This window comes from Poecilia reticulata, linkage group LG1 (genome assembly GCF_000633615.1).
Source record: "Poecilia reticulata strain Guanapo linkage group LG1, Guppy_female_1.0+MT, whole genome shotgun sequence".
NCBI lineage: Eukaryota > Metazoa > Chordata > Actinopteri > Cyprinodontiformes > Poeciliidae > Poecilia > Poecilia reticulata.
Window position 1 is genome coordinate 2,640,973 of NC_024331.1, and position 15,807 is coordinate 2,656,779.

The following is a 15,807-nucleotide window of genomic DNA, read 5'->3' on the forward strand; positions in this document are numbered from 1 at the left end:
CCCCTCACCCCCCAGCCGGTCAGGCGGCTAGTGGACGTCCTCATTTGTCCGTGGGTCAGAGATGACGGAAGAAAGCGGATTTTTCTGGTTGCCGTGCCGCAGAGGTCGCCGGCTGAGTGTAGAGTCACTTCCTGGCGTGAAGGTTCTCCTGGAACTTGCTGCTTGTGTATCGGACGTGGAAGCCCTTCTTGCTGATCGTGTCGTCGCTATGGAAACGGATCAGCATGGCGTCTCCAGGGGAATAAATCCCGTCTCTGGGCTGAAGATGGAAAAACAGAGAAAGATCTGTTAAAAAAAAAAAAAAAACGAGAAGAAAACGAATCCAACAAAGTATTGCAGTGTGAAAAAGTAAGTACACCTTACCATCCACCAGCTTGTGGAAGCATCTTTAGCAGAAGCAGCAGCTTCTACCAGTTACTTTTGTCTGATTTGATCAGTTTTACAGATTTCCTACTGTCTTATAATACTTTGTTTCAGTCCATTAAGGCGTGGAAAATTTCTCTTTGCACACATCCCCTCAGGTCCTGCCACAGCATTTCATTCAGGCTTAGATCTGGGCTTTAACTGGTCCACCATGATTCCTCTCTTTTCCACCATTCTGCTGTAGATTTACTGCTGTGTTTGGGACCGTTGTTCTGTTGGTGACCCACTCCAGGTAAACCTCATGATTGACAATAGAATATTTTGTAATACAGTACAGTTTATGCTTTACTCATGCGAGGTGCACAGGTTGAAAACACAGCCCATATCAAGCCCACCTCCATGCTGACCAGCTGGTCTAACACACTTCGTTCTCTCTTTAGTTTTCACGCATTATGGCCAAACAGATCTATCTTGATCTCAAAGTTCAGATTTTGAGATTGTTGCTTTGATTCTTTCATGCATGTTTGAGAAATTAGCAACCATTCAGCTGTGCAGAACGGTTGGGCCAAGCTCCTCCTTCCAGGACAAAGCTCCTCCTCTGAGCTGCCGTTTCAGAGCTTCAGACTAGCCACCAGCAATTAGCAAACACCTGTTTGGAATTGAGCATCAGCTGAGCTCATTACAGGAGCTACTGCTCAGTAGCTGATAAAAATGTTGTTAAAGGGTTAATAGAGTCGTGCTGTTATGATTTCCTGAAGGTGGAGCTTCAGAAAAAAAGCAGGAGTTTTTAAAGAGACAAAAGCCCATCTTTAAGGCATTCAATTATGAAGTCAAATTTATTTTAAGTTATATTTGATAGGTTAGAGTTACTTGATTGTGCTGTGAAATGGTGCTATGTGTCTGGAAAACATATAATCCTGTCCCGTTAAAGAGTTGATCCGTTTGTCAAAGTTTGGTACCTTGACTGCTAATAGATAATGTTGGATCAGCAACAGCTCAGATAGATGGCTCACTTCAAATATCTCAGTTACCAATGTTCCCATGTGGATAACGAAAATTCATTTTTCCAAAGTGAGACCAATGCTAAAAGATTAGAAAGTTTTGGCTTCGTCTGTGGTGGCAAAAGAAGTGACCACAAAACCACAATGACAATGAGTTTGAAGTCAAACGTTAAAGCTCATTCCAACACAACAAACTCTAATGTTCTACATTTCTATTTGAGTCACTGAACAGCTCTGACTAACAAATACACAGTGAAGAACTGAAGTGAATGGATGTAATGAATTGGTTTATGCATCAATACCAAATCACATTTTCAACTTCCTTTAGCAAAAAAAAAAGTACAGCTTCTGTGAAACTCTGACACTTCCTGAAAAATCCTAAATGAAGCTTACCCCAGAACCACAGAAGCGGCCTAAACGATGTGCATTGGCGTCGTATCCGTTGTACAGCTCGATGTAGTCATAGCCACAGTCTGCTTCCTCCTCCACTTCAAAGGTTATGAAGCTGAGCTCGATGCCGTAGCCCTGCTCTGTGGTCAGCAGCCACTCGCAGTCCGTGTGACCCGGGTAGTTGTTGTCTCCAAACTGGGAGTGGGAGTAAAGGTTTTTCTGACGGGCGTCCGCTTTCAGACGACCTCCACACTCTGAAGCACAAACAGACGAAGGAAAGTGAGCAGCTATTCGCATATTGTCACCTTCCAAAAATAATGACCTACGTAAAATTTTACCAAAAATGATTTTTTTTTTTTTTTGGTAAAAATTACCCTTTGGCAAAAAAAGAGGTGGTGATTTATTTATTTTGGAAAATCACTTTTGGCATAAAATGGCTATTATTTTAGGAAGATGACAATGTCTGGATAGCATTGATAAGAGTTTTTGTTTGTTTTGGATGTTCTGATAAATCATTTTTAGATTGCTTTACTCATACACCTGCTTCAACAAACCACTAGAGGGCGATATTACCCTATAGAACACCAGTTCTCCAATTACGGTGATTGATGCTTTTCACAAACTCCCACAGTGTTTTACATGGAGGTGTGTTTGTGGCGTCTTCGTTACCTGTGGAATGTGAAGCCTGGAATCCTTTCCGCTGCACTGAGGCATCAGAGATGAAGCGCAGGTACATCTTGTTCCCAGTGGAGATCAGAGGCTCCGGGATCTTGTTGCCGCACAGGCGGCCCAAGATGGCCGTTGCATCGCTGTCCCCGTCAAAGGCCTCCAGGTGGTCGTAAGCACACTCCTGATGCTGCTCAATCTCAAACTCACTGAAGGCCTGCAGAGAAAGAGCAATCAGAGGAAGATGCCTCCACCACCTTCCTTAGATTTGCAACATTTTTAAGCTGCAGAAAAAAGTTTGTCACACAAAAAGACCAGGGCTGGAAGCAATACCTAGACTTATGATGGTGCTATACCCAGAGAACCACAGACAGACCAGTGGATTGATGATTGGACAGTTTTTATGTGTTTTATGTTAATGAGGGCTGCAGAATTTCTAGGTGTTGAGATCATCCGATTTGGAGGATCGGTGCCTTCAAATCCAAGACTGCCCCAAGTGGAGGAGTTTAAGTATCTCAGGGTCTTGATTATGAATGAGGGATAAATGGAGCTGAAGATGGATAGGTGCTTTGGAGCAGCATCTGCACGGATGTTAGCGCTGTACTGCTCTGTTGTGGTAAAGAGAGAGCTGAGTCAAAAGACAAAGCTCTCCATTTACAGGTCGAGCTACTTTCCTACTCTCACTTGTGGTCAGGAGCTTTGGGTAGTGACCGAAAGATCAAAGTCATGGATACAAGCGACCAAAATGAGTTTCCTGTGCATGGTGTCTGAGCTCTCCCTCAGAAACAGGGTGAAAGCCTCGGCCATCCGAGATGGACTCAGACTAGAGCCGCTGCGGTGGCTCGGGCCATAACGCCTCCCTGATGAAGTGTTCTAGGCACAACCCATCAGGAGGAGACCCAGGGCACACTGGAGGGGTGGGTTGGTTTTTAGTTTGTAGGTTGATTGGTGGGTGGGTGTTTGGGATGGATGGATGGATGGATGGATGGATGGATGGATGGATGGATGGATGGATGGATGGATGGATGGATGGATGGATGGATGGATGGATGGATGGATGGATGGATGGATGGATGGATGGATGGATGGATGGATGGATGGATGGATGGATGGATGGATGGATGGATGGATGGATGGATGGATGGATGGATGGATGGATGGATGGAACCATTATGATCAGTATTTTCTGCATTTGTGGTCTAGCTCAAACAAACTGCTGGACTGGATATAATTCACCACAAATGAATCTCTTTAGGTTACAAGACTTGTCACCGGTCGATGAGCCATATTTCTAGTTGCGTAAGCAGCAAGGGCAGATTACACAAATGAATGGGAAGTGGATGGTAAATATGAAATCCTGCATTGAGACTCACGTGTAGCTGCAGCGTCAAAGTAAAGTGGGAATGCAAGTCCTGATCTACAAACTGATCTATTTATGCTGAACGTGTGTGTTTGTGTGAGTGTAGACAATGTGTATGTGTGTGTGTGTGTGTGTGTGTTTGTGTGTGTGTGTGTGTGCTTACAGAAAAGTCTTTTGTGTGGTTACAATAGAATATCAATGCACTTTAAGAGGATTATGTGAAGTGAACAGTAAAAAGAGACCATGTTCTTGACCGCTTGGACCTCTGCCTATAATACACACAGAACTATGCAGACGTTTTTAGGCATCCCGGTTTCTGAAAATATTTGCTTCAAAGAAGAAATCCATCCTGTGTTTTAGAGGTCTTCTCCAGATTTCCGTTTTACTTTTGATTGCTTGTTCACTCATATTCAGAGCCGTTACTGATTTTAGAAGACTGTCTTTTAAGTTTTTGTTGAACCTGTTAAATCTGTCCCATACACTGAGGCGAGAAAATGTTCCACCTCTTCAGAGATGCATCTTTACAACATAGACAAGTTCCCACAGAACCAATTTTCAAACATTGTTGCAAAGGCACCATTTATTTTAATTTATTTGGCTGAATTTGTTCAAAAATATATCCCAACATGTTTATTTATTGCAATCATTTCATTGTTGCAACATTCATCAACTGATTTTGCGCTTAAGGTTTTGTAGAATCCATCCAGGTCAGGGCCTGGAGTTAATGTAGATGGAACAAAAATGGAGGCAAAGCTTTGTGAAGATGTTAAGGTGCCGACGAACAAGGTTGATGTCTAAAATTAATGCTTTATTTTGCAGTTATAGAACTAACGAAATAGTCATACTTCTTCTAGATTGCATTTATTACGTTTTATCAACCTTTTTCAGTAGTTTAAAAAAAAAGTATTTAATCTCGCAAACCAACAAGCAAATTAAATCAGTGATCATTTCTTTCCACTTTGACTCTGGCTTTGGTGTAAGAATAAATGTTGTTTTCATGTGGCTGTGATGACTAATCTTGAGCAAAAGCGCAACAACATTCTAATCTGGCTCTGTTTAGGTATTTAAAATTATAAACACTTCATGACACATAACCTTTCGTGTGCAAATGGCACTTAACCTGGCAGTTTGCATCAAATCTAATTATGCATCACAGACGTTCATGGTTTTTGCTTTGTAACCTGCAGCTGTCCAAACTCGATGATCTTTAATCATAAAATTATCTTCTATACAAAAAGGATAAGAAACATGTCGTTGTTTAGGAAAAGAGAAACTCAAGACCAGAAATCCTCAGTCTAACAGTGACTAACACGATTCTTCATCAAGTCATGTCACACAGATGTGCGCACCACAAAAAAGACAGCTATTTTTCTCTCTCTGTGTGTGTGTGTGTGTGTGTGTGTGTGTGTGTGTGTGTGTGTGTGTGTGTGTGTGTGTGCGTGTGTATGCGTGTAGGGGTGTGTGTGTATATGTACTTGTTTATCTATTCTTCTTAGGACCTTTTCTGGCATATTTACCAACCCTCTGAAGACCGATGGGCCGCATGGGGACCAAAGAATGGTCCTATAGACTTGTTTAGGGTCAGAGGTCAGGTTTAGAGGTATGATGTGAATTAAGTTTTAGTTAAGGTTAGCGTTAGGAATAGACTAGTAATGGTTAGGGTTAGGGAAAATGTCAGCAGTTTTCAAGTCTTAGCCATAAATGCAGTAACTAAAATGAATGGAAGTCAATGCAAAGTCCTAATGTGGGTAGAAATCCAAACTTGTGTGTGAGTGTGTGTGTGTGTGCGCGCATGCGTGTACACACAGAGGCACAAGGACACAGATGGCCTCTGCCCAAGGCCTCTTACTAACACATGCGCACGCGATTGCAGTTAACCCAAATATCTGTGCTTTCTTCTCCATCCACATTTAGTTCTCTTGAAAAGAGAGAGAACAAAGAATTCAGACATGAAAAAAAAAAAAAAAGAGAAGAAAAGAGACGCCTTAAGGCCTCTTCATGTCGCATGATTCTGCAGCCAGGACGACAAGTTGTTACTAGGTCAGCTTAGTTGGATTTGCTCACTTACGATCTTGACTCGGTGTCCCGGCGTGGCAGTGATGTCCCAGGTGCACTCCTTACGGCTGGGGTACTTGTCGGGCCAGTTGGGGCTGCTCAGGGTCCCGCTGGGGCTGTGGATCTTATGCTCGCACTCAGCTGGACACACACAGAAACACGAGAGCACACATACGCAGGAAGGAAGTGAAAATCGTGGCTGCACAGGAAAAGGTCAGAGGAAATAGAAAGGGAACATGAAGAAGAGAAACACGAGAACCGAACGAGGGGAAAAAAGGGATTTCAAAGGAGAACATCCTGGTCACAAGTTCAGGGTGAAGTTTGAAGGAAAGCAGGCGCACATGTACAGCACAAGCTGCCTGCTGCTGCACTAAACATGGTCGGTTTGGATTTTTGCGGTTCAAATAAAAGAGCTGGATTAGAAATAAAAAAAAAGAAGTCAGATTGCCGAGTCAAAAACAGACTCAAACCCTGCATGTGGAGGCACTGACCGGTCACATAGTGATGCTGTCAGTAATTCAGAGCGAGGCTGTTTCATTTGACACAAACATGATGCCCAGCAACCTAAAAGGAACTAAATATATTAAATCTGTTGACCTTTTTGTTTTTTGATTGATTGACTGATTTTATTTAAATGGGACAGTGCATAGTAATGAATGTTGTCATAAATGTAGCAAAATGCTAATTTCCATTCATAGTTCCATAAACGAAAGAACACAACATACAAACATTCATACAATTTCACACATAATAAGAAATACAGCAACAACAAATAAAAACTAGATATATAAAGTCAGGACAAACTATTTTACACATAATGCCACAAACTTAAGCAAATTCTTCTGGCATTTTATGTTGTAGACCAACACAATGTATCTGAAAAGTGTGGTGTGCACTTAGATTCAGACCCCTGGGTCTATACTTTTTTGACATGCTTAGAGCTTCTAAAAATTTTAGCTCCAGTGAGATTGCACTGTGAGCTTCAATGAACAGTAGTTTTCAAGTCTTGCCACAGATTCTCATGTTTTGTTATGTCATAACTCTGGAGCTTCCTCCATCCCCCCCTTTTTCTGACTGATGAAGAACGATAATTGTTCTTCAGCAGCGCGCCGTTAAAAGACGTGGTGTACCTGTGCTCCCAGTCTAATTCTGCTTCTTCTACTCAAAACATCGAGTGAAGAAAGAAAGAAAGAAAAAAAATCTCCTGATCCAATTGTTCAGGAAGCTTAACTTCTTTGTTACATCGTGGACTTTTACTGAGCAGATCACCTTTGGTTTTGACAACACATGTATACATGCAGAGTTTATTATTATTATTTTATTAATTTATTTATTTCAGTATAAAATAATGCGAAAGACATATTTTTTTGTACCATGATAATCTTAATATGCTCAAAAAGGAGCAGGAAGAAGAAAGAAACGTATGAATTCCTACCCCATAAATTCGTACCATGTTTTCAGATGGACCATCAATATTAAATCAGAAAAATTAAAAGAAAATATAGGTTAATTAATTGTCCATTTTATCTGCCTTTTTTCTGTTTTTTTTTTTTTTTCCATGGACTCACCAAACACACATATGTGTAAATATATTCACCCACACAGCCATACCCACACACATCGTTACAATGGTCTGGTTTACAATACAACCAGATTCTTGACATGCATTCGTGAAAATGTGAATCGTCTCTTCTGACGCCCTTACGCACTAATGCAATGCTTTATGTGTACAACCGCAGATCTGACTGCAAGGCTGCAGGGCCACGCTGGTTTAGTGAACATATAAACACACATGTGCTACATGTCGACAATCAGGACAACAATGCAACATGCAAAGCTTTGGAGTCCCCAGATGTTGGAAACGTGACTCTCTTTATGAGAAACCTGAGGAGCCTCAGCGAGTCGTTCATACAGACACTGATGTAGTGTTTATTGGTGTGTGTGTGTGTGCAAAAGTTGACTTTGAAAAGCTTTGAGGTTTTTAATTACTGTGGGAATGCTTGAGAGGTCAGTCAGATTAAAAAATTTGGTTTGAATAACACCAATCCCTGGATGTTACATTATACTTATGGTTCTGAACCATAATAATGCTGTAATTTTCTAATTTTCCTTTGTTATGCCCTTTTGCTCTTTCATGTTTTATCACTTTTCAGCTGAGTACAAATCAAGCAGAAAACTCGATACAAGCTCTGAGTCTCAGCTTCTTTGGATAATTTAAGGGCACGTTTGGGACAAGTGAACTCGGGCATGGTTACTGTGAAGCAGTTGTTTAAGAAAAGTTCAGATGAAGCCACAAGCCAAAGACACCAAATCTCCGGTACGCTGGCACACATTCAAAGTAATAACAGTAGTAAAGTCTTTACAGTAAGTTCCAGGTTTTTACAAAGAGGGCCTTGTGGAGCGAGACATCTGAGACAAATCCAAATTAAATCTGAAGCGGTGCGAGGCAGGCTGCTGGTTCTGTCCTAAAAGTCCAGATCAAATGAACACGATGACAGTAAAGAGGAACTTTAAGTGATTCCATAAAAAGCACCTGGACTGGCTTTCTTAGAAGTATAATTATTATGGTTCATCTTGATCGTTATGTGTATCATCTGTGTATAGACGTAACCTGTGATCCTTCACTCATCGATTTAGAGTGAAGGAGAGACGGGATCCATGGTGAGATAAAGAACAATGGCTAACAAATACTGGTTGAAGTCTTGAAGTTAAGGCAGGCAGGTTATGAGAGATTATATCATCCATTATGGTTTCTAACTGCGAGGCCAGTGCCTTCGCACAGATTTATACGTCACTTAAGGAGGAAATGGGTCAATGTGAATCACAGTTTGAGTAAAATAATAATGGATGCCTCTGTTAACAATCGTTAAACAGAGATTAACAAACATTAATCATGTTAATTTTGAGATTTCTGAAATAAAGAGGCAGTCAAAATTTCTTTAAATAATGTTTTAAGTTTGAGGAATAATATCTTTAAAGAATGTATACTCCTAGATAATTTTATGTCTCCCTCCTTGAAGAGTTTTTTTCTCTCACTAGTTATTTATGGTTTGTTGTTTGGGAAGCATCTTAGTGTTCTGGTGGGAAGAACGTTGTCCACACAGAGGTTTATGTAGTTGGTCACACACTCATGGAATTGATGTCCTCTCAGTGTGACACAGAGCAATCAACCCTGCAGAACTCCTTCAGCTTCCTTTCTCACAGTTATTGTCTTTACAGGTTGTCTGTGAATAAAGGGTTTGCAGCAGAGAAATGGATCAGAAAATCACAGCCAGGTGAATCCACAGATAACCAAACTACTAATACGGATAATTTAACCCCTTGATGGCTCCCAGTCAGTGTTCTAGTCTTTACCCAGACTCTGGTTGACGAACTTCTGATCCTCCTCCCTCGGGCAAGTTAAAGATGAGCATGTTGTCCTAGTGGGTCACTCTCAGGTTTGTGGGATACAGCTGACTTTTTTCTGAAACAGGACTTGTTTTACGCAATGGAATACTGCTCCTTTCTTTGCTGCGGTCTTGACAGATCCTTCTTGTGACTCATTGGTATTGCAAATCGTGATCCCTAGCTCAGTGAAGAACAGCCTCTTCTTGCTGAAATCTGGGAAAGCAGACCATTAAGGCACAAGGGAATTTGTGCTGACTGGATCGGAGGGTTGGAGACCGCTGTGCCCTCTCCAGCTCAAAAGACCAGAAATGAAATCGGTTGGGTCTGCACCATCCTCAGCTCTGTCAGTGATGCTTTATATGCAGTGGCTGTTTCTACCTGAGCACTTCTCAAGGTCATCAAGTCAGTCCAAAGCAGAGATATTTCAAACTTTCATGCATGTTAATGGTGGAGTCCACTGCTAGTAGACATTCAATCACAGACTTCACAGAGGAGAGGCTCTTTTGTAGAGAGTCCACTGTTGTTTTCAACAAGTCTACCGAGACTCGTAGAGGTTTTACGGAGTCTTGATGGGAACTGCCCGGTGCTTTTTGAACTCTGCAGCTAGCTGAACTATGGAGACTGCTGTGGCCGCAGTTTCTTTGGATGGGTTCGCTGGCAGAGACGAGTTAGCCTCGAAGGAAGCTAGCTTTCCTGTTACCCTGGTAGCCACTTGTGTTGCTGGGATTTGCTAGCTTATCTGTTATTCATTTTGCACAGATATCCTCTAGATCAGTGTTTGTACTGCAAGTGTGATAAAATTTGAATAAAAAGGTTAAATCTCCTTCATCTCACATCCAAACTCTGAAGGCTCATTTGGGTCTAATTTATTTCATGAACATGTGGGAATGACCTTTTAATCTCTCGTCTTTAGGCCTAAATTACCCATGAACATTTGATAACTATCTTTCGTTCTTTAGAGTTGGAATCTTAAACTCAAGTCTCTGTTGAGTGTAACTTCTAGTGTAAAAGAGTTTGAGTGACTGGTATACCAAGAAAAGTGTTCGTTCATGCACATTAAGAATATGTGCACGATCTAACACTAATTGCTACGTACACTATATACACTACTATATACTGTTAGTAGTGTATATAGGATGCATAAAAATTCAAATTGGGTCCGATGTTGATTACGGACCACCAAAGGAAACTATCTATCTAGACAGAGTGTGGTGATCCTGGGTGCTCGGGTTGTTTTGCTGCTGCTTCTCGCTCCTTCCACCAGGGGCTGCCTGGTGGATGATCTCTGGTCGGCGTGACCGGCGACGCTGGGATCCTCACACCTGTCGGAGATTGTCTCATCTCCGCAGAGGCTTAAGAGTGGAGTCAGCCAACACATCGATGCCAGAGTGTTAACTAGTAATGGTACTGCAGGCCACCATCATAGCTTTTATTGACTCCTTGTGAACCTCCCAGTGACACCTGTTGTGTTTATTCGTTTTCAGACAACTTCCTCGTGACGTCGTGGTCCAATCACTCGAGGCTTGAGCTCCTGGCTCTACTTGGCGTACTTACCCCTCGTTGGCTGCCTACCTCGATCTGCCCCGGTGAGCTGAGGTCCGTGTCTGTCCGCCCTCCAACGCCGTCCGCTGGATTTCCCCCAAACACCAGCGGGTTCCGCAGCAGATCCCCATACCCGAAACCATCCCGGGAAATCCCAGTATCCACCCCCGCTTACCTGCCGCCTGACCTAGTAAGACCGTTGCCGCTCGTTCAGACCTAAAAAATTCCACAGTCCTTAAACTCATCGCTCATCCTCTCTTCCAGCCCGCTCCAGTTGCCGCTCCCCCCAAGAACACAGTTGATCTGTACTGTTCTGGTGCTTTATATTAAACATCTTTTACTGATTATCGGTTCACTTGTTTTTGCATGTTGGTCAAGAAGTTACCTTCCGTCATGACATATAGACTCACTAAGGCAGTGAGAAAGCTAATAATGTAGCATTTACTTTAAATGTAACAGGTAGGTTGTCTATATAGATCAGCTTAACATTTTCTGTTGACAATTTTGGATGTGGATCCTAGGTTTGAAATTTCTCGTTTTCATGACCAAAAGTGTCATCAACATGCACATGCGTCCCGGCCATTCTCACTCCGGTGTGTGAACACGCAGGTGCAAGTGGAACCCACCTTCTTTACAGTCATGTTTGTTCTCATGCAGCACAAAGCCGTGGCGACACTGACAGACGTACGAGCCCACCGTGTTGATGCACTCGTGCTGGCAGCCGCCGTTGTCCTTGCTGCATTCATCTTTGTCTGTGAGAGACACACATGCAGCACGTCACTCATGTGGAAATAACAGAGACGAAGTGGAAGGGATGAAGGAAAGTGGGAGGAGAAAGAAAACGGAGGGCGAAAGAAAAAAAATGCCCCAAAGGACATGTGGGGGGTGAGATGGGAGGAACCAATGCAAGCAGGTCAGGTGACGTAAGGGAAGGTGACAGAAGTGGTGAAAACATGAACATGCGCAGACAGAACATTATTTAGCTTTCAAGCAAACATTTCAACATAAGGCACAAAGTAAAAAAAAAAAGGACAGATCCCAGCTTTAAACATTTCATGTAGCCCAAAATATGACTAAAGTAACTCTCTAAAACTTAACAAAATAAATAATGTAAAGACTGAAAATGTAGATCTGACTGAAAATGTAGATCTGAAAAAAAAAATATGAATATTGTGTACAATACTTCTTGCCAGTCAACTCATGATTTTACAAGGATTCATTACATAGAGTTAAATATTTCACCTTTAATTTTTATTTTTTGCCGTTTCAATGACTGAAGAAAATTACAATATCACATTAGGATTTCTTCTAATGCCCTGCATATTTTAGATGTGTCTCTGCTCCAGCACACAAGCATGTATGATCCTTTTTCCATATTGTAGTAATTACACTATGAAATTGCTCGCATGCGGTTTTGTAGATGTGTGTGAGCTGTCAAACCGAACCAGTGTCAACCTCCCAGTGAGTGAAAATAAAAGCGGTGAACATTGGATCTGTTTCTAACATACATAAATGAACATTTTTGTACATATTTTTTTCTAAATATTGAACTGAAATATTTGAAAATCTTTGGACTCTGCAGACTTTTAAACAGAAACCAAAAAAAAAAACAGAGTTGTAGTGCTGTTAGCCTCTTGATCGCCTTGCTGACGACAAAGCCATTCAGAGGAACTGGACTCTGCAGGGAGCAGAGGGTGGAAGATCTGATCTGCATGGAGCTGCCATGTTGACAGATGCACAGGAAACCCCAAGACTAAAATAACAAGTGTTGTGATGTTTTCATGCCTGGAAGCAAGACTCCCTACAAAGAGGTGTAAGATTAGACACAGATGATGACTCTTAACCCAACTCAGCTAGATCTGGTTTTAATGAAACCACTAAATCCTAGTCTGTGTGTGTGTGTGCGTGCGCGCGTGTGTTTGTGTCTGATGCGGTATTACAGTTTCTATTGTGGGCTCAGTCACACCCTATCTATCACTGACTAAGAAGCTTTGCAGCCGATGTTGCACGGTGCTCATTGTAGCCGTCTTCAGGTCAAGCACAAAATGTCCGCATGCACCCATGGATTAGTGGTGTTTGGGAGGCAGAGGGGACCTCCCTAAAGCCGCTGGCTGTTCGCCAACCAAATGTATCCCTGGAAGGTGCAAATAAGCGTGGGCTATCTGTTCTCCAGGAACTTCTCCACAGCGCCAAGCTACAAATTCTAGAGGCTCTGCAGGCAGTTGGGAGTTTTACAAGTTTATCTGCGAGGGAGCGTGAACCAACATCTCCTAAAGAGGATGGTCAGGGTTGGACACAGGGATGTCTACAGAAAGAAGGTGGTGCTTTTTGTTTTATTTTTTTTACAATGCAAAGTGTGAGGCTTATTTCTGAATTTAAAAGACTGTATTACCAGTGCCCCACATTTTTGCAAGTTTGTCTTACAAGACTCTCCCTTACTCCCTAAAAACATGTGAGGTGGTGTGGCGTGACGTGGTGTGGCATGGCGTGACGTTTCATGGCGTGGCGTGACGTGACGTGGTGTGACGTGGCATGGCATGGTATGGCGTGGTGTGGCGTGGCACGACGTGACGKGGAGTGGTATGACRTGGTGTGRCGTGGCRTGGCATGGTATGGCGTGGCGTGGTGTGGCGTGGCACGACGTGACGTGGAGTGGTATGACGTGGTGTGGCGTGGTGTGACGTGGCATGGCATGGTGTGGTGTGACGTGGCGCAGCATGACTTGGCGTGACGCGCCCCACCATGCGTGGCTCTTTCCTTCAGACTAGCAGCAGCAATTAGCAGACAGTGCTAACTGCTGGTGGAACTGCGAGTCTGCTGAGCTCATCATACAAACTACATCTCAATGCAACGCTCCTAATAGCTTACAATAGTTGTAAGGGTTGTTGTGGTGACTTCCTAAAGGCAGAGTGTTGGAAAGAGCAGGAGTTTCTTAAAGAGACAGAGGCCCTATTTCAAGGGATTAAATTGTGCAGTCGAATTTCTTTTAAACTATGTGTCACATATACAGCAATTTATAACAACTGAAGGTTGTTATAAATTGGCTACAAGCCTGGAAAACACATAACACCGGCATGCAACTGAATCAGACTCGAGAATTTTTAGTTTGGAGATAAAATCACTTAGTCAGAATAATTCAGTCAATTTCAAAGCTTTCTGTAGCAAGTTTTAGGTTAAAGGCAGATGAATGAAACCCTTCTTACCGAGCTGAGTGCGAGCAAAAGAGACAGAAAGAAGCAGCAAGTAGCACGAAGAAAAAGGTTTGTCCTGTTTAAACCTCAGACATTTGCTTTGGTGTGCTCCTGACAGTTGAAGTGAGTGTGAGCACCATGGTGAGAACCCAAGAGCTGTCTGAGGCATTTCAGGTGGAAGACTGAAGCAGATTATGAGTCTAATGAGGGATTTAAAAAGGTCCTGAAATAATTTACGACCAGTTGTTCCACTGAATGAAATCAGTCTAGAAGAGGAGAACGGAGTGCCTTGGTCTGGCCTCCCAATGTTAACGGATGGAATGATTTCATGCTGATAACACCGGGTTATAAAAAATATCTGTAGGAAGTTGTCTATGTTTTTTCAACTGAATTAGGATTATTTTGCACTGCTGAATCAAAAAATGACATCTATTTTTCTCAATAAGGTCAGGTTTTTATTCTAATGTGATTTAGAGAAATCTGATCTCCTGACTGAATTGATTACATTTTATGATGAGTTCATCTCTGTTAATATTTCTCATCCACAAAAGGTTTTAGGTGAAAAAAAAATTGTTTTCTAACAGAGTGTATAAAATAAATGTTACAAACTTGGATTTCTGTAAATTGATATGCAATTTACAGAAAAATTGCACATTTACACAATGAAGACATTGTGTAACATTTTACATAATGAAGACATTTCATCTTCATTGTGTAAAATTCTCCGTCTCTTTTATGTCCTGATGGAATCTCTCCTCCTGCTCATCACTCATTGATCCAGATTCTCAGGAAACCGATCCATAAGTGAGAACAAGTCATGCATTTTGATGCTCAATCGAAGCACTCTGCCAAAGACACACTTGTGCTCAAGTTTTACCTGAAAAGAAGTGAGCTTTGAAGCCTTTCTTGGAAACCGTGTTGTCCGACTTGAACTCAATCCTCATGTTGTTGTACTGAGAGGTGATGACCTCGGGGACCTCTGTGCCACAGTATTTCCCATGCAGCTTAGAGTCGGATGAGAGGCCGCTCCGCACCTCCACGTAATCGTATTTACAAACCTAAACACACACACACGAGGATCGCGTTGGGGTCTTAAAGCGCTGATGGAGAAGGAATCGTTAGCGTGTTGCTAAAAGCCCTGCAGCCAGCCGATCTGCACGCTAACACCCGGACACGGTTACCTCGTTGCCCTCCAGCTCGAAAGCCTCAAACTGCATGGAAATGCGGTACTGAGTGGGGGCCACCACTTGCCACACACAGTTCTTGTTGGGTGGATATTCTTTAGGCCAACCAGGAGTGCTGATGGTTCCATTCAGCTTGGACAGAAGACCGCCACAGGCAGCTGAAAACACACAGATGTAAACAAATCAGGCCCAGAAATGAGCAACATGGTTATTTTTGTACATGAAATGCACTGAGGGTATACTGACATTACAGTGATTTCCCCTGTTTAGTCCAGTTTGATTTTTCTACATTTAATCCCAAGAAAAAAGCAAACAAGTCAAAGTTAACACCATCATCCCACAATAACTGATCCAGAATCTGGAGAGGTTGGGCCTGTACATGTCTTTCTGTGATTGGCTACTGGACCATGAGCAGTCCGGGTTGGCAGCACTACATCCAGTACCACCACACTAAGCATGGGGGTGCCCCAAGGGTGTGTGCTCAGTCCTCTGATGTTCATGACTGCACATCCCAGCACAGCAGCAACCTCTATTAGGATTGCAGGTGACACAATTGTGGTGGGCCTGGTCAAAAACAAAGAGACAGACTACAGGAAAGAGGTAACTCAGCTGCCATGTTGCTCACTAGAACAGCAGGATTTAATCTAAACCAGAGCTGCCTTTCTTTT

General features: G+C 42.5%; 1 protein-coding gene across 2 annotated transcripts in view; it reads right to left on the reverse strand.

Moving 5' to 3' along the window:
• Window positions 1–9: 9 nt before the first annotated feature.
• Window positions 10–15,807, reverse strand: part of tll1 (tolloid-like 1) — a 55,149-nt gene continuing 39,351 nt past the window's right edge. For both annotated transcript variants that reach the window (XM_008403067.2, XM_008403001.2), the window contains 7 exons: window positions 15,137–15,297; window positions 14,833–15,013; window positions 11,391–11,516; window positions 5,849–5,976; window positions 2,424–2,637; window positions 1,758–2,008; window positions 10–259 (listed from right to left, as the gene is read on the reverse strand). In XM_008403067.2, the coding sequence (XP_008401289.1) occupies window positions 125–259; window positions 1,758–2,008; window positions 2,424–2,637; window positions 5,849–5,976; window positions 11,391–11,516; window positions 14,833–15,013; window positions 15,137–15,297 (1,196 nt within the window). In that variant the 3' untranslated portion in view covers window positions 10–124. The remainder of the gene's footprint in view (window positions 260–1,757; window positions 2,009–2,423; window positions 2,638–5,848; window positions 5,977–11,390; window positions 11,517–14,832; window positions 15,014–15,136; window positions 15,298–15,807) is intronic.